The sequence below is a fragment of the Oncorhynchus tshawytscha genome, linkage group LG08, assembly GCF_018296145.1.
Source record: "Oncorhynchus tshawytscha isolate Ot180627B linkage group LG08, Otsh_v2.0, whole genome shotgun sequence".
Lineage (NCBI taxonomy): Eukaryota > Metazoa > Chordata > Actinopteri > Salmoniformes > Salmonidae > Oncorhynchus > Oncorhynchus tshawytscha.
This window is the reverse complement of record NC_056436.1, coordinates 447,224-468,284: the sequence shown is the minus strand read 5'-3', so window position 1 is coordinate 468,284 and position 21,061 is coordinate 447,224. Positions and strand designations below refer to the sequence as shown.

Below are 21,061 nucleotides of genomic sequence, written 5' to 3'. Positions count from 1 at the left end.
CAGCTAGACGTGCTAGTTAAGACACCACCACAGCTACCAGCTAGACGTGCTAGGTAAGACACCACCACAGCTAGACATGCTAGGTAAGACACCACCACAGCTAGACGTGCTAGGTAAGACACCACCACAGCTATATGTGCAAGTCAAGACACCACCACAGCTAGACGTGCTAGGTAAGACACCACCACAGCTACCAGCTAGACGTGCTAGGTAAGACACCACCACAGCTAGACATGCTAGGTAAGACACCACCACAGCTAGACATGCTAGGTAAGACACCACCACAGCTACCAGCTAGACATGCTAGGTAAGACATCACCACAGCTAGACGTGCTAGGTAAGACACTACCACAGCTACCAGCTAGACATGCTAGGTAAGACACCACCACAGCTAGACGTGCTAGGTAAGGCACCACCACAGCTAGACATGCTAGGTAAGACACCAAAACAGCTACCAGCTAGACATGCTAGGTAAGACATCACCACAGCTAGACGTGCTAGGTAAGACACCACCACAGCTACCAGCTAGACGTGCTAGGTAAGACACCACCACAGCTACCAGCTAGACATGCTAGGTAAGACATCACCACAGCTAGACGTGCTAGGTAAGACACCACCACAGCTACCAGCTAGACATGCTAGGTAAGACACCACCACAGCTACCAGCTAGACATGCTAGGTAAGACACCACCACAGCTAGACGTGCTAGGTAAGACACGACCACAGCTAGATGTACTAGGTTAGAAACCACAACAGCTAGATGTGCTAGGTAAGACACCACCACAGCTAGACTTGCTAGGTAAGACACCACCACAGCTACCAGCTGGACGTGCTAGCTAATACACCACCACAGCTAGACGTGCTAGGTAAGACACCACCACAGAAAGACGTGCTAGGTAAGACACCACCACAGCTAGACATGCTAGGTAACACACCACGACAGCTAGATGTGCTAGGTAAGACACCACAACAGCTAGATGTGCTAGGTAAGACACCACAACAGCTAGATGTGCTAGGTAAGACACCACCACAGCTAGTCTTGCTAGGTAAGACACCACCACAGCTAGACATGCATTGTAAGACACCACCACAGCTACCAGCTAGACTTCCTAGGTAAGACAACACCACAGCTAGCAGCTAGACGTGCTTGGTAAGACATCACCCAGCTAGACGTGCTAGGTAAGACATCACCACAGCTACCAGCTAGACGTGCTAGGTAAGACACCACCACAGCTACCAGCTAGACATGCTGGATAAGACACCACCACAGCTACCAGCTAGTCGTGCTAGGTAAGATACCACCACAGCTACCAGCTAGACATGCTAGGTAAGACACCACCACAGCTAGACATGCTAATTAGGACACCACCACAGCTAGACGTGCTAGGTAAGACACCACCACAGCTACCAGCTAGACATGATAGGTAAGACACCACCACAGCTAGACGTGCTAGGTAAGACACCACCACAGCTAGATGTGCTAGGTAAGACACCACCACACCTAAATGTGCTAGGTAAGACACCACCACAGCTACCAGCTAGACGTGCTAGGTAAGACATCACCACAGCTAGATGTGCTAGGTAAGACACCACCACACCTAAATGTGCTAGGTAAGACACCACCACAGCTACCAGCTAGACGTGCTAGGTAAGACACCACCACAGCTACCAGCTAGACATGATAGGTAAGACACCACCACAGATACCAGCTAGACGTGCTAGGTAAGACACCACCACAGCTACCAGCTGGACATGCTAGGTAAGACACCACCACAGCTAGACGTGCTAGGTAAGACACCACCACAGCTAGACATGCTAGGTAAGACACCACCACAGCTACCAGCTAGACATGCTAGGTAAGACATCACCACAGCTAGACGTGCTAGGTAAGACACCACCACAGCTACCAGCTAGACATGCTAGGTAAGACACCACCACAGCTAGACGTGCTAGGTAAGACACCACCACAGCTAGACATGCTAGGTAAGACACCACCACAGCTACCAGCTAGACATGCTAGGTAAGACATCACCACAGCTAGACATGCTAGGTAAGACACCACCACAGCTACCAGCTAGACGTGCTAGGTAAGACACCACCACAGCTAGACGTGCTAGGTAAGACACCACCACAGCTAGACATGCTAGGTAAGACACCACCACAGCTACCAGCTAGACATGCTAGGTAAGACATCACCACAGCTAGACGTGCTAGGTAAGACACCACCACAGCTACCAGCTAGACGTGCTAGGTAAGACACCACCACAGCTACCAGCTAGACATGCTAGGTAAGACATCACCACAGCTAGACGTGCTAGGTAAGACACCACCACAGCTACCAGCTAGACATGCTAGGTAAGACACCACCACAGCTAGACGTGCTAGGTAAGACACCACCACAGCTACCAGCTAGACGTGCTAGGTAAGACACCACCACAGCTAGACGTGCTAGGTAAGACACCACCACAGCTAGACGTGCTAGGTAAGACACCACCACAGCTACCAGCTAGACATGCTAGGTAAGACACCACCACAGCTAGACGTGCTAGGTAAGACACCACCACAGCTAGACGTGCTTTGTAAGACACCACCACAGCTAGACGTGCTAGGTAAGACACCACCACAGCTACCAGCTAGACATGCTAGGTAAGACACTACCAAAGCTACCAGCTAGACGTGCTAGGTAAGACACCACCACAGCTAGACGTGCTAGGTAAGACATCACCACAGCTAGACGTGCTAGGTAAGACACCACCACAGCTTCCAGCTAGACGTGCTAGGTAAGACATCACCACAGCTAGACGTGCTAGGTAAGACATCACCACAGCTACCAGCTAGACGTGCTAGGTAAGACACCACCACAGCTAGACATGCTAGGTAAGACACCACCACAGCTAGACGTGCTAGGTAAGACACCACCACAGCTAGACGTGCTAGGTAAGACACCACCACAGCTAGACGTGCTAGGTAAGACACCACCACAGCTAGACGCGCTATGTAAGACACCACCACAGCTAGACGTGCTAGGTAAGACACCACCACAGCTACCAGCTAGACGTGCTAGGTAAGACACCACCACAGCTAGACGTGCTAGGTAAGACACCACCACAGCTAGACGTGCTAGGTAAGACACCACCACAGCTAGACGTGCTAGGTTAGAAACCACAACAGCTAGATGTGCTAGGTAAGACACCACCACAGCTAGACTTGCTAGGTAAGACATCACCACAGCTAGACATGCTAGTTAAGACACCACCACAGCTAGACGTGCTAGTTAAGACACCACCACAGCTACCAGCTAGACGTGCTAGGTAAGACACCACCACAGCTAGACATGCTAGGTAAGACACCACTACAGCTAGACGTGCTAGGTAAGACACCACCACAGCTATATGTGCAAGTCAAGACACCACCACAGCTAGACGTGCTAGGTAAGACACCACCACAGCTACCAGCTAGACGTGCTAGGTAAGACACCACCACAGCTAGACATGCTAGGTAAGACACCACCACAGCTAGACATGCTAGGTAAGACACCACCACAGCTACCAGCTAGACATGCTAGGTAAGACATCACCACAGCTAGACGTGCTAGGTAAGACACCACCACAGCTACCAGCTAGACGTGCTAGGTAAGACACCACCACAGCTACCAGCTAGACATGCTAGGTAAGACATCACCACAGCTAGACGTGCTAGGTAAGACACCACCACAGCTACCAGCTAGACATGCTAGGTAAGACACCACCACAGCTAGACGTGCTAGGTAAGACACCACCACAGCTACCAGCTAGACATGCTAGGTAAGACACCACCACAGCTAGACGTGCTAGGTAAGACACGACCACAGCTAGATGTACTAGGTTAGAAACCACAACAGCTAGATGTGCTAGGTAAGACACCACCACAGCTAGACTTGCTAGGTAAGACATCACCACAGCTAGACATGCTAGTTAAGACACCACCACAGCTAGACGTGCTAGTTAAGACACCACCACAGCTAGACGTGCTAGGTAAGACACCACCACAGCTAGACATGCTAGGTAAGACACCACGACAGCTAGACGTGCTAGGTAAGACACCACCACAGCTACCAGCTAGACGTGCTAGGTAAGACACCACCACAGCTAGACGTGCTAGGTAAGACACCACCACAGCTAGACATGCTAGGTAAGACACCACCACAGCTACCAGCTAGACATGCTAGGTAAGACATCACCACAGCTAGACGTGCTAGGTAAGACACCACCACAGCTACCAGCTAGACGTGCTAGGTAAGACACCACCACAGCTACCAGCTAGACATGCTAGGTAAGACATCACCACAGCTAGACGTGCTAGGTAAGACACCACCACAGCTACCAGCTAGACATGCTAGGTAAGACACCACCACAGCTAGACGTGCTAGGTAAGACACCACCACAGGTACCAGCTAGACATGCTAGGTAAGACACCACCACAGCTAGACGTGCTAGGTAAGACACCACCACAGCTAGACGTGCTATGTAAGACACCACCACAGCTAGACGTGCTAGGTAAGACACCACCACAGCTACCAGCTAGACGTGCTAGGTAAGACACTACCAAAGCTACCAGCTAGACGTGCTAGGTAAGACACTACCAAAGCTACCAGCTAGATGTGCTAGGTAAGACATCACCACAGCTAGACGTGCTAGGTAAGACACCACCACAGCTAGACTTGCTAGGTAAGACACCACCACAGCTTCCAGCTAGACGTGCTAGGTAAGACATCACCACAGCTAGACGTGCTAGGTAAGACATCACCACAGCTACCAGCTAGACGTGCTAGGTAAAACACCACCACAGCTAGACATGCTAGGTAAGACACCACCACAGCTAGACGTGCTAGGTAAGACACCACCACAGCTAGACGTGCTAGGTAAGACACCACCACAGCTAGACGCGCTATGTAAGACACCACCACAGCTAGACGTGCTAGGTAAGACACCACCACAGCTACCAAATCAAATCAAATCAAATCAAATTTTATTTGTCACATACACATGGTTAGCAGATGTTAATGCGAGTGTAGCGAAATGCTTGTGCTTCTAGTTCCGACAATGCAGTAATAACGAGCAAGTAATCTAACTAACAATTCCAAAAAAAACTACTGTCTTATACACAGTGTAAGGGGATAAAGAATATGTACATAAGGATATATGAATGAGTGATGGTACAGAGCAGCATAGGCAAGATACAGTAGATGATATCGAGTACAGTATATACATATGAGATAAGTATGTAAACCAAGTGGCATAGTTATAGTGGCTCGTGATACATGTATTACATAAGGATGCAGTCGATGATATAGAGTACAGTATCAACGTATGCATATGAGATGAACAATGTAGGGTAAGTAACATTATATAAGGTAGCATTGTTTAAAGTGGCTAGTGATATATTTACATCATTTCCCATCAATTCCCATGATTAAAGTAATGGCTGGAGTAGAGTCAGTGTCATTGACAGTGTGTTGGCAGTAGCCACTCAATGTTAGTGGTGGCTGTTTAACAGTCTGATGGCCTTGAGATAGAAGCTGTTTTTCAGTCTCTCGGTCCCAGCTTTGATGCACCTGTACTGACCTCGCCTTCTGGATGACAGCGGGGTGAACAGGCAGTGGCTCGGGTGGTTGATGTCCTTGATGATCTTTATGGCCTTCCTGTAGCATCGGGTGGTGTAGGTGTCCTGGAGGGCAGGTAGTTTGCCCCCGGTGATGCGTTGTGCAGACCTCACTACCCTCTGGAGAGCCTTACGGTTGAGGGCGGTGCAGTTGCCATACCAGGCGGTGATACAGCCCGCCAGGATGCTCTCGATTGTGCATCTGTAGAAGTTTGTGAGTGCTTTTGGTGACAAGCCGAATTTCTTCAGCCTCCTGAGGTTGAAGAGGCGCTGCTGCGCCTTCCTCACGATGCTGTCTGTGTGAGTGGACCAATTCAGTTTGTCTGTGATGTGTATGCCGAGGAACTTAAAACTTGCTACCCTCTCCACTACTGTTCCATCGATGTGGATGGGGGGTGTTCCCTCTGCTGTTTCCTGAAGTCCACAATCATCTCCTTAGTTTTGTTGACGTTGAGTGTGAGGTTATTTTCCTGACACCACACTCCGAGGGCCCTCACCTCCTCCCTGTAGGCCGTCTCGTCGTTGTTGGTAATCAAGCCTACCACTGTTGTGTCGTCCGCAAACTTGATGATTGAGTTGGAGGCGTGCATGGCCACGCAGTCGTGGGTGAACAGGGAGTACAGGAGGGGGCTCAGAACGCACCCTTGTGGGGCCCCAGTGTTGAGGATCAGCGGGGAGGAGATGTTGTTGCCTACCCTCACCACCTGGGGCGGCCCGTCAGGAAGTCCAGTACCCAGTTGCACAGGGCGGGGTCGAGACCCAGGGTCTCGAGCTTGATGACGAGCTTGGAGGGTACTATGGTGTTGAATGCCGAGCTGTAGTCGATGAACAGCATTCTCACATAGGTATTCCTCTTGTCCAGATGGGTTAGGGCAGTGTGCAGTGTGGTTGAGATTGCATCGTCTGTGGACCTATTTGGGCGGTAAGCAAATTGGAGTGGGTCAAGGGTGTCAGGTAGGGTGGACGTGCTAGGTAAGACACCACCAAAGTTACCAGCTAGACGTGCTAGGTAAGACACCACCACAGCTAGACGTGCTAGGTAAGACACCACCACAGCTAGACGTGCTAGGTAAGACACCACCAAAGTTACCAGCTAGACGTGCTAGGTAAGACACCACCACAGCTAGACGTGCTAGGTAAGACACCACCACAGCTAGACTTGCTAGGTAAGACATCACCACAGCTAGACATGCTAGTTAAGACACCACCACAGCTAGACGTGCTAGTTAAGACACCACCACAGCTAGACGTGCTAGGTAAGACACCACCACAGCTAGACATGCTAGGTAAGACACCACCACAGCTATATGTGCAAGTCAAGACACCACCACAGCTAGACGTGCTAGGTAAGACACCACCACAGCTACCAGCTAGACGTGCTAGGTAAGACACCACCACAGCTAGACATGCTAGGTAAGACACCACCACAGCTAGACATGCTAGGTAAGACACCACCACAGCTACCAGCTAGACATGCTAGGTAAGACATCACCACAGCTAGACGTGCTAGGTAAGACACCACCACAGCTACCAGCTAGACATGCTAGGTAAGACACCACCACAGCTAGACGTGCTAGGTAAGACACCACCACAGCTAGACGTGCTAGGTAAGACACCACCACAGCTAGACATGCTAGGTAAGACACCACCACAGCTACCAGCTAGACATGCTAGGTAAGACATCACCACAGCTAGACGTGCTAGGTAAGACACCACCACAGCTACCAGCTAGACGTGCTAGGTAAGACACCACCTCAGCTACCAGCTAGACATGCTAGGTAAGACATCACCACAGCTAGACGTGCTAGGTAAGACACCACCACAGCTACCAGCTAGACATGCTAGGTAAGACACCACCACAGCTAGACGTGCTAGGTAAGACACCACCACAGGTACCAGCTAGACATGCTAGGTAAGACACCACCACAGCTAGACGTGCTAGGTAAGACACCACCACAGCTAGACGTGCTATGTAAGACACCACCACAGCTACCAGCTAGACGTGCTAGGTAAGACACTACCAAAGCTACCAGCTAGACGTGCTAGGTAAGACACTACCAAAGCTACCAGCTAGATGTGCTAGGTAAGACATCACCACAGCTAGACGTGCTAGGTAAGACACCACCACAGCTAGACTTGCTAGGTAAGACACCACCACAGCTTCCAGCTAGACGTGCTAGGTAAGACATCACCACAGCTAGACATGCTAGGTAAGACACCACCACAGCTAGACATGCTAGGTAAGACACCACCACAGCTAGACATGCTAGGTAAGACACCACCACAGCTACCAGCTAGACATGCTAGGTAAGACATCACCACAGCTAGACGTGCTAGGTAAGACACCACCACAGCTACCAGCTAGACATGCTAGGTAAGACACCACCACAGCTAGACATGCTAGGTAAGACACCACCACAGCTACCAGCTAGACATGCTAGGTAAGACATCACCACAGCTAGACGTGCTAGGTAAGACACCACCACAGCTACCAGCTAGACGTGCTAGGTAAGACACCACCACAGCTACCAGCTAGACATGCTAGGTAAGACATCACCACAGCTAGACGTGCTAGGTAAAACACCACCACAGCTACCAGCTAGACATGCTACGTAAGACACCACCACAGCTAGATGTGCTAGGTAAGACACCACCACAGCTACCAGCTAGACATGCTAGGTAAGACACCACCACAGCTAGACGTGCTAGGTAAGACACCACCACAGCTAGATGTACTAGGTTAGAAACCACAACAGCTAGATGTGCTAGGTAAGACACCACCACAGCTAGACTTGCTAGGTAAGACATCACCACAGCTAGACATGCTAGTTAAGACACCACCACAGCTAGACGTGCTAGTTAAGACACCACCACAGCTAGACATGCTAGGTAAGACACCACGACAGCTAGACGTGCTAGGTAAGACACCACCACAGCTACCAGCTAGACGTGCTAGGTAAGACACCACCACAGCTAGACATGCTAGGTAAGACACCACGACAGCTAGACGTGCTAGGTAAGACACCACCACAGCTACCAGCTAGACGTGCTAGGTAAGACACCACCACAGCTACCAGCTAGACGTGCTAGGTAAGACACCACGACAGCTAGACGTGCTAGGTAAGACACCACCACAGCTACCAGCTAGACGTGCTAGGTAAGACACCACCACAGCTAGACGTGCTAGGTAAGACACCACCACAGCTACCAGCTAGACGTGCTAGGTAAGACACTACCAAAGCTACCAGCTAGAAGTGCTAGGTAAGACACTACCAAAGCTACCAGCTAGATGTGCTAGGTAAGACATCACCACAGCTAGACGTGCTAGGTAAGACACCACCACAGCTAGACTTGCTAGGTAAGACACCACCACAGCTTCCAGCTAGACGTGCTAGGTAAGACATCACCACAGCTAGACGTGCTAGGTAAGACATCACCACAGCTACCAGCTAGACGTGCTAGGTAAAACACCACCACAGCTAGACATGCTAGGTAAGACACCACCACAGCTAGACGTGCTAGGTAAGACACCACCACAGCTAGACGTGCTAGGTAAGACACCACCACAGCTAGACGCGCTATGTAAGACACCACCACAGCTAGACGTGCTAGGTAAGACACCACCACAGCTACCAGCTAGACGTGCTAGGTAAGACACCACCAAAGCTACCAGCTAGACGTGCTAGGTAAGACACCACCACAGCTAGACGTGCTAGGTAAGACACCACCACAGCTAGACGTGCTAGGTTAGAAACCACAACAGCTAGATGTGCTAGGTAAGACACCACCACAGCTAGACTTGCTAGGTAAGACATCACCACAGCTAGACATGCTAGTTAAGACACCACCACAGCTAGACGTGCTAGTTAAGACACCACCACAGCTAGACGTGCTAGGTAAGACACCACCACAGCTAGACATGCTAGGTAAGACACCACGACAGCTAGACGTGCTAGGTAAGACACCACCACAGCTACCAGCTAGACGTGCTAGGTAAGACACCACCACAGCTAGACGTGCTAGGTAAGACACCACCACAGCTATATGTGCAAGTCAAGACACCACCACAGCTAGACGTGCTAGGTAAGACACCACCACAGCTACCAGCTAGACGTGCTAGGTAAGACACCACCACAGCTAGACATGCTAGGTAAGACACCACCACAGCTAGACATGCTAGGTAAGACACCACCACAGCTACCAGCTAGACATGCTAGGTAAGACATCACCACAGCTAGACGTGCTAGGTAAGACACCACCACAGCTAGACGTGCTAGGTAAGACACCACCACAGCTAGACATGCTAGGTAAGACACCACCACAGCTACCAGCTAGACATGCTAGGTAAGACATCACCACAGCTAGACGTGCTAGGTAAGACACCACCACAGCTACCAGCTAGACGTCCTAGGTAAGACACCACCACAGCTACCAGCTAGACATGCTAGGTAAGACATCACCACAGCTAGACGTGCTAGGTAAGACACCACCACAGCTACCAGCTAGACATGCTAGGTAAGACACCACCACAGCTAGACGTGCTAGGTAAGACACCACCACAGGTACCAGCTAGACATGCTAGGTAGGACACCACCACAGCTAGACGTGCTAGGTAAGACACCACCACAGCTAGACGTGCTATGTAAGACACCACCACAGCTAGACGTGCTAGGTAAGACACCACCACAGCTACCAGCTAGACGTGCTAGGTAAGACACTACCAAAGCTACCAGCTAGACGTGCTAGGTAAGACACTACCAAAGCTACCAGCTAGATGTGCTAGGTAAGACATCACCACAGCTAGACGTGCTAGGTAAGACACCACCACAGCTAGACTTGCTAGGTAAGACACCACCACAGCTTCCAGCTAGACGTGCTAGGTAAGACATCACCACAGCTAGACATGCTCGGTAAGACACCACCACAGCTAGACGTGCTAGGTAAGACACCACCACAGCTAGACGTGCTAGGTAAGACACCACCACAGCTAGACGTGCTAGGTAAGACACCACCACAGCTACCAGCTAGACGTGCTAGGTAAGACACCACCAAAGCTACCAGCTAGACGTGCTAGGTAAGACACCACCACAGCTAGACGTGCTAGGTAAGACACCACCACAGCTAGACATGCTAGGAAGACACCACCACAGCTAGACGTGCTAGGTAAGACACCACCACAGCTATCAGCTAGACGTGCTAGGTCAGACACCACCACAGCTACCAGCTAGACGTGCTAGGTAATACACCACCACAGCTACCAGCTGGACTTGCTAGGTAAGACGCTCCAACAAGATGTCATAATTTGGGAACTGATAGATTCATTGACTTCAGTTCATATTGTCACATGATATCAAAGTCATCAGAATCCATACTACACCTGTGTGTTTGTGTTCTGCTGACAAACCTCCTTCCCCTCTCACTACTCTGGCCCATTCAGAGCGCTCCCCTCACAGGCCCATCCTCCAGGCAGGTCTTCCAGCCAATCAGACAGTGGTATTGGGCAGTAATGTGGAGTTCCACTGTAAGGTGTACAGCGATGCCCAGCCTCACATCCAGTGGCTGAAGCACATCGAGGTGAACGGATCCCGGTATGGTCCCGACGGTGTCCCATACGTCAACATACTCAAGGTGGGTGGGACTTAACGGTCTGCTGAATCAATCACACCTGACTTCTTGTCAGCTAGAGCAAATCAGATCTGACTTCCTGTCTGCTTGGTCAATCAGACCTGACATCCAGATTGACTTGGACCAATAAGAAGAGACACTAGATTAAACTCTAGTATTACTCTTGTCTGTAGTAGCTGTGAGGCAACAAGGGATACATTGAGTTGACCTCTAACCTTCTTCATACAAGGTTAGGATGAGGTCATGGGGAGAGTAGTTTTAGTTTGGTGTTCAGTTGATAGTGTGATGTTTCTTTAAAGGATTATAGAGACTGGTCTCTCTCCTTAGTCTTCTAGTTTGTTTAGCATGTATAGTTCTGTAACAGAGCAGTAGTCTGTTGATCTAGAAGAGAGCATGCAGGATTCCTCTCAGGGGACAACACCCTTCCTTCCCACCAGAGTGTTTTAAAAACAGATTTTATTTGAACTCAGAGAAAGAGACTCCCAGAGAAATAAAGAATTTGGCTTTCTCATTTTGGCACCGAGGGAATAAAACAATCATCTGGTTTGGACTAAAGTTAACTAGTGTGGTGGCGGCAGGGAGGCAGGGAGAGACGGCTGTTAACCACCCAGACTCTGATGTGCTGTGTCGCCTCGTCTGAGAGAGGGAGGAGGAGGAGAGAGGGAAGGAGGGAAGAGGCACTCGAAAAAGCCACCATGGAAAAACTGAGTGGAAGAACAAGGGGAAGGGCAGAGTCAGCAGAGAGAGAGAGAGAGAGAGAGAGAGAAAGAGAGAGAGAGAAGAGAGAGAGAGAGAGAGAGAGAGAGAGAAGGTGAGCAAGAGAGAAAGAGTGAGAGGTAGGAGGTGAGCAAGAGAGAAAGAGTGAGAGAATTAGAAGTGTGAGAGAGATAGAAAGAGTGAGAGAATTAGAAGTGTGAGAGAGATAGAAAGGGAGGGAGAGAGAGGGAGGGGCAGAGGGAGGGGGACAGAGAAAGAGGGGACAAAGAGAGAGACAGAGAGAGGGGGGCAGGGCAGAGAGAGGGGGCAGAGAAAGAGTGAGAGGACGGAGAGCGCCTCGGCTACCCAGACCACGGCTCCACACTATTTTCATCTCCACATAATTGAAGCAGTCTGGGACTGGCCCCACCACAGGCTGTAGAGTTGATCTGGGACTGGCCCCACCACAGTCTGTAGAGTTGATCTGGGACTGGCCCCACCACAGTCTGTAGAGTTGATCTGGGACTGGCCCCACCACAGTCTGTAGAGTTGATCTGGGACTGGCCCCACCACAGTCTGTAGAGTTGATCTGGCACTGGCCCCACCATGCCACAGCTCTACTGACATCTTTAGACTATGACTGACTGGGGGTCTACTGACATCTTACAACTATAACTGATGGGGGTCTACTGACATCTTTAGACTATGACTTACTGGGGGGTCTACTGACATCTTACAACTATGACTGATGGGGTGATCTGCCGACATCCTACAACTATGACTGGGGTGATCTACTGACATCCTACAACTATGACTGGGGTGATCTACTGACATCCTACAACTATGACTGATGGGGGGTCTACTGACATCTTACAACTATGACTGATGGGGGTCTACTGACATCCTACAACTATGACTGATGGGGGGTCTACTGACATCTTACAACTATGACTGATGGGGGTCTACTGACATCCTACAACTATGACTGATGGGGTGTCTACTGACATCTTACAACTATGACTGATGGGGGTCTACTGACATCTTACAACTATGACTGATGGGGGTCTACTGACATCTTATGACTATGACTGATGGGGGTCTACTGACATCCTACAACTATGACTGATGGGGGGTCTACTGACATCCTACAACTATGACTGATGGGGGTCTACTGACATCTTACAACTATGACTGATGGGGGTCCACTGACATCTTACAACTATGACTGATGGGGGTCTACTAACATCCTACAACTATGACTGATGGGGGTCTACTGACATCTTACAACTATGACTGATGGGGGTCTACTGACATCCTACAACTATGACTGATGGGGGTCTACTGACATCCTACAACTACGACTGATGGGGGTCTACTGACATCCTACAACTATGACTGATGGGGGGGTCTACTGACATCCTACAACTATGACTGATGGGGGGTCTACTGACATCCTGCAACTATAACTGATGGGGGGTCTACTGACATCCTACAACTATAACTGATGGGGGTCTCCTGACATCCTACAACTATGACTGATGGGGGTCTACTGACATCCTACAACTATGACTGATGGGGGGGTCTACTGACATCCTACAACTATAACTGATGGGGGTCTACTGACATCTTATGACTATGACTGATGGGGGTCTACTGACATCCTACAACTATGACTGATGGGGGTCTACTGACATCCTACAACTATAACTGATGGGGGTCTACTGACATCCTACAACTATTACTGATGGGGGTCTACTGACATCCTACAACTATAACTGATGGGGGTCTACTGACATCCTACAACTATTACTGATGGGGGTCTACTGACATCCTACAACTATGACTGATGGGGGTCTACTGTCATCCTACAACTATAACTGATGGGGGGTCTACTGACATCCTACAACTATGACTGATGGGGGTCTACTGACATCCTACAACTATGACTGATGGGGGGTCTACTGACATCCTACAACTATGACTGATGGGGGTCTACTGACATCCTACAACTATGACTGATGGGGGTCTACTGACATCCTACAACTATAACTGATGGGGGTCTACTGACATCTTATGACTATGACTGATGGGGGTCTACTGACATCCTACAACTATGACTGATGGGGGTCTACTGACATCCTACAACTATAACTGATGGGGGTCTACTGACATCCTACAACTATTACTGATGGGGGTCTACTGACATCCTACAACTATAACTGATGGGGGCCTACTGACATCCTACAACTATTACTGATGGGGGTCTACTGACATCCTACAACTATGACTGATGGGGGGTCTACTGTCATCCTACAACTATAACTGATGGGGGGTCTACTGACATCCTACAACTATGACTGATGGGGGTCTACTGACATCCTACAACTATGACTGATGGGGGTCTACTGACATCCTACAACTATTACTGATGGGGGTTCTACTGACATCCTACAAGTATGATGGGGGTGTCTACTGACATCCTACAACTATGACTGATGGGGGGGTCTACTGACATCTTAGGACTATTACTGACTGAATGTATAACATTTCAATGATTGGTAAATATATTATACAGTTGAAGTCGGAAGTTTACATACACCTTAGCCACGTACATTTAAACTCAGTTTTTCAGATTTCCTGACATTAATCGTAGTACAAATCCCTGTATTAGGTCAGTTAGGATCACCACTTTATTTAATAATGTGAAATGTCAGAATAATAGTTGAGAGAATGATTTATTTCAGCATTTATTTCTTTCATCACATTCCCAGTGGGTCAGAAGTTTACATACACTCAATTAGTATTTGGCAGCATTGCCTTTAAATTATTTAACTTGGTGTCAAATGTTTCAGATATCCTTCCACAAACTTTCCACAATAAGTTGTGTGGATTGTGGCACATTCCTCCTGACAGAGCGGGTGTTACTGAGTCAGGTTTGTAGGCCTCCTTGCTCACACACACTTTATCAGTTCTGCCCACACATTTTCTATAGGATCGAGGTCAGGTCTTTGTGATGGACACTCCAATACCTTGACTTTGTTGTCCTTAAGCTATTTTGCCACAACTTTGGAAGTTGATTGTTCATTTGGAAGACCCATTTGCGACCAAGCTTTAACTTCCTGACTGATGTCTTAAGATGTTGCTTCAATATATCCACATAATTTTCCTGCCTCATGATGCCATCTATTTTGTGAAGTGCACCAGTCCCTCCTGCAGCAAAGCACCCCCACAACATGCTGCCAACCTTGTGCTTCACGGTTGGGATGGTGTTCTTCGGCTTGCAAGCCTCCCCCTTTTTCCTCCAAACATAACTATGGTCATTATGGCCAAACGGTTCTATTTTTGTTTCACCAGACCAGAGGACATTTCTCCAAAAAGTACGATCTTTGTCCCCATGTGCAGTTGCAAACCATAGTCTGGCTTTTTTATGGCAGTTTTGGAGCAGTGGCTTCTTCCTTGCTGAGCGGCCTTTCAGGTTATGTCGATATAGGACTCGTTTTACTGTGGATATAGATACTTTTGTACCTGTTTCCTCCAGCATCTTCACAAGGTCCTTTGCTGTTCTGGGATTTATTTGCACTTTTTGCACCAAAGTACGTTAATCTCTGGGAGACAGAGCGGACAGTCTCCTTCCTGAGCGGTATGCCGGCTGCGTGGTCCCATGGTATTTATACTTCCGTATTATTGTTTGTACAGATGAACGTGGTACCTTCAGGCGTTTGGAAATTATTCCCAAGGATGAACCAGACTTGTGGAGGTCTAAAACAATTCTGAGGTCTTGGCTGATTTCTTTAGATTTTCCCATGATGTCAAGCAAAGAGGCACTGAGTTTGAAGGTAGGCCTTGAAATACAGGTACACCTCCAATTCAGCCAAATGTGTCACAACCTGACCTTAGAGAGCTTTTTATGTCTCTATTTTGGTTTGGTCAGGGTGTGATTTGGGTGGGAATTCTATGTTCCTTTTTCTATGTTTTTGTATTTCTTTGTTTTAGCCGGGTGTGGTTCTCAATCAGGGACAGCTGTCTATCGTTGTCTCTGATTGGGAACTATACTTAGCTTTTTCCCTTCTGTGTTTAGTGTTTTCTGCACCTGACAGGACAGTTTTGGTTTCGTTTTTGCACTTTGTTATTTTTGTTCTAGTGTTCAGTTCAAATAAATATCAGGAACACTTACCGCTCTGCGCTTTGGTCTGATTCTTCCTCAGACGACGACACCCATTACAAAATGATGTTAATTAGCCTATCAGAAGCTTCTAAAGCCATGACATAATTTTCTGGAATTTTGCAAGCTGTTTAAAGGCACAGTCAACTTAGTGTATGTAATCTTCTGACCCACTGGATTTGTGATACAGTGAATTATAATGAAATAATCTGTCTGTAAACAATTGTTGGAAAAATGACTTGTGTGATGCACAAAGTAGATGTCCTAACCGACTTGCCAAAACTATAGTTTGTTAAAACTTCTTAGGGCTGCAATCCCATTAACGGGATGATATGACAACAGCCAGTGAAAGTGCAGGGCGCCAAATTCAAAACAACAGAAATCCTCAAACATACAAGTATCGTATACCGTTTTAAAGGTAATCTTGTTGTTAATCCCACCACAGTGTTCGATTTCAAATATGCTTTACAGCGAAAGCACCACAAACGATTATGTTAGGTCACCACCAAGCCACAGAATAAACACAGCCATTTTTCCAGCCAAAGAGATAAAAATTAATCACTAACCTTTGATGATCTTCATCAGATGACACTCATAGGACTTGATGTTACACAATACATGTATGTTTTGTTTGATAAAGTTCATATTTATATAAAAAAAATCGGAGTTGGCGCGTTACGTCACTAGTTCCAAAAACATTCAATGATTTTGCATAGCCACATCAATTCAACAGAAGTACTCATCATAAATATAGATGATAATACAAGTTATACACATGGAATTATAGATATACCTCTCCTTAATGCAACCGCTGTGTCAGATTTTTTTTAAACTTGCAAACCATGCAATAATATGAGACGGCGCACAGAAAATTAATCAAATTAGCTGCCATGTTGGAGTCAACAGAATCCAGAAATTACATGATAAATATTATCTTACCTTTGAAGATCTTCATCAGAATGCACTCCCAGGAATCGCAGTTCCACAATAAATTCTTGATTTGTTCGATAATGTCCGTTATTTATGTCCAAGTAGCTACTTTTGTTAGTGTTAGGTACACATATCCAAATGCTTGTGCGTTTGGACAAGAACTTCAGACAAAAACTTCAAAAAGTTATATTACAGGTCGAAGAAACATTTCAAACTAAGTATAGAATCAATCATTAGGACGTTTTTATCATAAATCTTCAATAAAGTTCCAACCACAGAATTCCTTTGTATCTACAGAAAAAACAGAACGCAAGTCGATATCATGTGGATTGCGCGTGATCAGGAAATGGCTCTCTGCCAGTAAGCTGACTCATTCAGCTTTTATTCAGTCCCACATCACAGCAGAAGCCTCATTCAAGTTTCTAATGATGGTTGACATCTAGTGGAAGCCCTAGGAAGTGCAACTTCATCCATATCCCAATGTGAATTCAATAGGGCCTGGGTTGAAAATATACCAACCTCAGATTTCTCACTTCCTGTTTGGAATTCTTCTCAGGTTTATGCCTGCCATATGAGTTCTGTTATACTCACAGACATCATTCAAACCGTTTTAGAAACTTCAGAGTGTTTCCTATCCAATCCTAATAATAATATGCATATATTAGCAACTGGGACTGAGGAGCAGGCCTTTTACTCTGGGCACCTCTGGGCACCTTTCATCCAAGCTACTCAATACTGCCCCTGCAGCCATAAGAAGAAATGTGTGTTGTGGTTGAAAAACCAGTTTTAATGACTCCAACCCAAGTGTATGTAAACTTCCGACTTCAACTGTATAATGTACGTCATTTAGCAGATACTTTTATTCGAAGTCATTCCTATATAAATGTGTTCTATGGGTGAGCCAGATATAATATATTAATACTTAATATGATAAATGATCTGTTTTAATGAACCACGTCCAGTTTTGATACATCGTGTTTAATTATTGATCAACAGTTTTTTTCTGTCACGAGTAATGATGCGGTGTGTGTGTTCTGCGTACGTACTTACATAAGCCTTTCAGTTGTCGGACTGACTAGTTATCCCCCCTTTTCCTTTCCTTTCATGTCCTCATCTACAGCTTCCATCTCATGGTGGGTTTAACCACAGAGATCCTGTTGGATCAAAGTTTTCCTTTAACAAAATGGATAATTTTTTTGGCATGTTGCTAGGATCCAAATGTAGAGTTATAATATGTAATTGTATGGTTCTAACCCTCCTCTCCTCCAGAGTCCAGTCAGCAGGAGGACAGAGGTTGATGTTATACTGGCTGTGTTGTTGTTGTTGTTTACACCAGTGTATTTTAACCCCTTCTATCCAGAGTCTAGTGAGCAGGAGAACAGAGGTTGATGTTATACTGGCTGTGTTGAATGTGACCGAAGCTGATGCCGGGAAGTACTGGTGTCGAGCATCTAACTTTGTAGGAAAGTCAGAAAACGCCTTCTGGCTCATGGTACACAGACCAAGTAAACCAGGTAAACCCACTATCACTACGACCACCTGGCGTTCCAAGCTGTCTACTGTTGTAACAACCCTCCTCTATCTATCTAACCCATCTGTCTCCCCTTCTCTATCTATCTAACCCATCTGTCTCCCCTTCTCTATCTATCTAACCCATCTGTCTCCCCTCCTCTATCTATCTAACCCATCTGTCTCCCCTCCCTCTCTGTTTCTCCTCCTCTATCTCTCCCTATCTGTCTCCCCTCCTCTATCTCTCCCTCTCCGTTTACTCTCCTCTATCTCTCCCTCTCCGTTTACTCTCCTCTATCTCTCCCTCTCTGTTTACTCTCCTCTATTTCTCCCTCTCTGTTTACTCTCCTCCTCTATCTCTCCTTCTCTCTCCCTCTCTGTCTCCCCTCCTCTATCTCTCCCCCTCAGGTTCCTCTCCTCTATCTCTCCCTCTCTGTTTCTCCTCCTCTATATCTCCATATCTGTCTCCCCTCCTCTATCTCTCCCTCTCTGTTTCTCCTCCTCTATCTCCCTCTCTGTTTACTCTCCTCCTCTATCTCTCATTCTCTCTCCCTCTCTGTCTCCCCTCGTCTATCTCTCCTCCTCGGTTTCCTCTCCTCTATATCTCCCTCTCTGTTTACTCTCCTCCTCTATCTCTCCTTCTCTCTCTCCCCTCTGTTTCCCCTCTATATCTCTCTCTATATGTCCCCTATCCTGACTCAGTCTGTCTCTCCTGTGCTGCTGAATGGCTGGCTGGTTGATGAGCAGAACCCCCCCACTCTCCTATATTAGGGTTGAGCTGAGTTTTGTCAGGTAGCTTGTCTCATACATTTACCATCTCCTGCCTCAGATCAATACAACCACAATTTCACACCCTTCATTAGTGCTAGTACTTCAATAGGCTGCCCTCTCCCCCTTCCTCAAACACACACCATGTTATTCCAGCCCTATCAGTGTATTCATCCCTCTCTCCCCTCTCCTCAGTTTGACAGCAGTACATGGTGTGGTGGTGACCTCTGGGTGATGGCTTCTCTATGGCTGCTCTGGGTGTCCGCTGTTGTCAGGTGGTGGTAAAGACCATCCTAGTGGTGTTACATCAAGCCGACTTGAGCCCGGTGGAATAAGGTCTTCAGTCCTGCTTCCTTTGACCCCCTGACCTCTAACCCTAACCCTCTATTCCCATGGTGACTGGTCCAATCTGAGATGCTCCTGATGTTCGGTGATTTTAGTGGTTTGGTGTTTGGTGCATTTTCTCTTGGAGCGTTTGGTTTATGAAATCTCTTTCTGTTCTCCCTCCTCCTCCCCTCCTCCCCTCCTCTCCTCCTCCCCTCCTCTCCAGACGGCTGGTATAAACACTACGGATAAGGAACTAGAGAGCCTCTTCCTTACCAATGTGTCTTTAGAGGATGCAGGAGAGTATACTTGTCTAGCAGGGAACTCTATTGGGTATGCTTACCACTCTGCTTGGCTCACCGTTCTCCCAGGTATACCCTACCCCTCTCTCTCTCTCCTCTATGTCTCATTCTAACGGTTGAATCTCTGAATTTCTGTTTGTATGCCTGTGTCTGAAACTTTTCAAATGTAATTTGATTTCAAATCATTTATTTACTCAGTGGCACAGTATTCAGCTGAAGAAGCACCACCATCCTAGAGATGATTGTAGTGTAGAGACTTCAGTATGAGTATTGATGATTACTGCTGAACTATGTCCTCCAGCCTCCTAGACTGAACTGTGACCCCCAGCCTCCTAGACGGAACTATGACCCCCAGCCTCCTAGAGATGATTGTAGTGTAGAGACTTCAGTATGAGTATTGATGATTACTGCTGAACTATGTCCTCCAGCCTCCTAGACTGAACTATGACCCCCAGCCTCCTAGACTGAACTATGACCCCCAGCCTCCTAGACTGAACTATGTCCCCCAGCCTCCTAGACTGAACTATGACCCCCAGCCTCCTAGACTGAACTATGACCCCCAGCCTCCTAGACTGAACTATGACCCCCAGCCTCCTAGACTGAACTATGTCCCCCAGCCTCCTAGACTGAACTAAGTCCTCCAGCCTCCTAGACTGAACTATGTCCCCCAGCCACCTAGACTGAACTATGTCCCCCAGCCTCCTAGACTGAACTATGTCCCCCAGCCTCCTAGACTGAACTATGAACCCCAGCCTCCTAGACTAAACTATGACCCCCAGCCTCCTAGACTGAACTATGTCCTCCAGCCACCTAGACTGATGGTTGTGATTCAACTGAACAAGACAGTAGGATATTAATCAACACATTTAAACACAATGGTTGTGATTCAACTGAACAAGACAGTAGGGTATTAATCAACACATTTAAACACAATGGTTGTGACTCAACTGAACAAGACAGTAGGGTATTAATCAACACATTTAAACACAATGGTTGTGACTCAACTGAACAAGACAGTAGGCTATTAATCAACACATGTAATCACACAATGGTTGTGATTCCGATTCCTGAGCCTGGGTTCCAGTCTTTCTCTGCTCTTTTGCCA

General features: G+C 47.6%; 1 protein-coding gene across 6 annotated transcripts in view; it reads left to right on the top strand.

Moving 5' to 3' along the window:
• The window catches only part of fgfr3 (fibroblast growth factor receptor 3), a 276,573-nt gene that overhangs the window by 192,541 nt on the left and 62,971 nt on the right, over positions 1-21,061 (top strand). For 4 of the 6 annotated variants that reach the window (XM_042325041.1, XM_042325040.1, XM_042325045.1 and 1 more), the window contains 2 exons: positions 11,078-11,268; positions 18,414-18,567. In XM_042325041.1, the coding sequence (XP_042180975.1) occupies positions 11,078-11,268; positions 18,414-18,567 (345 nt within the window). Of the gene's footprint in view, positions 1-11,077; positions 11,269-18,413; positions 18,568-19,880; positions 20,026-21,061 lie in introns of all 6 variants that reach the window. The other 2 variants (XM_042325043.1, XM_042325042.1) reach the window with 1 other exon arrangement.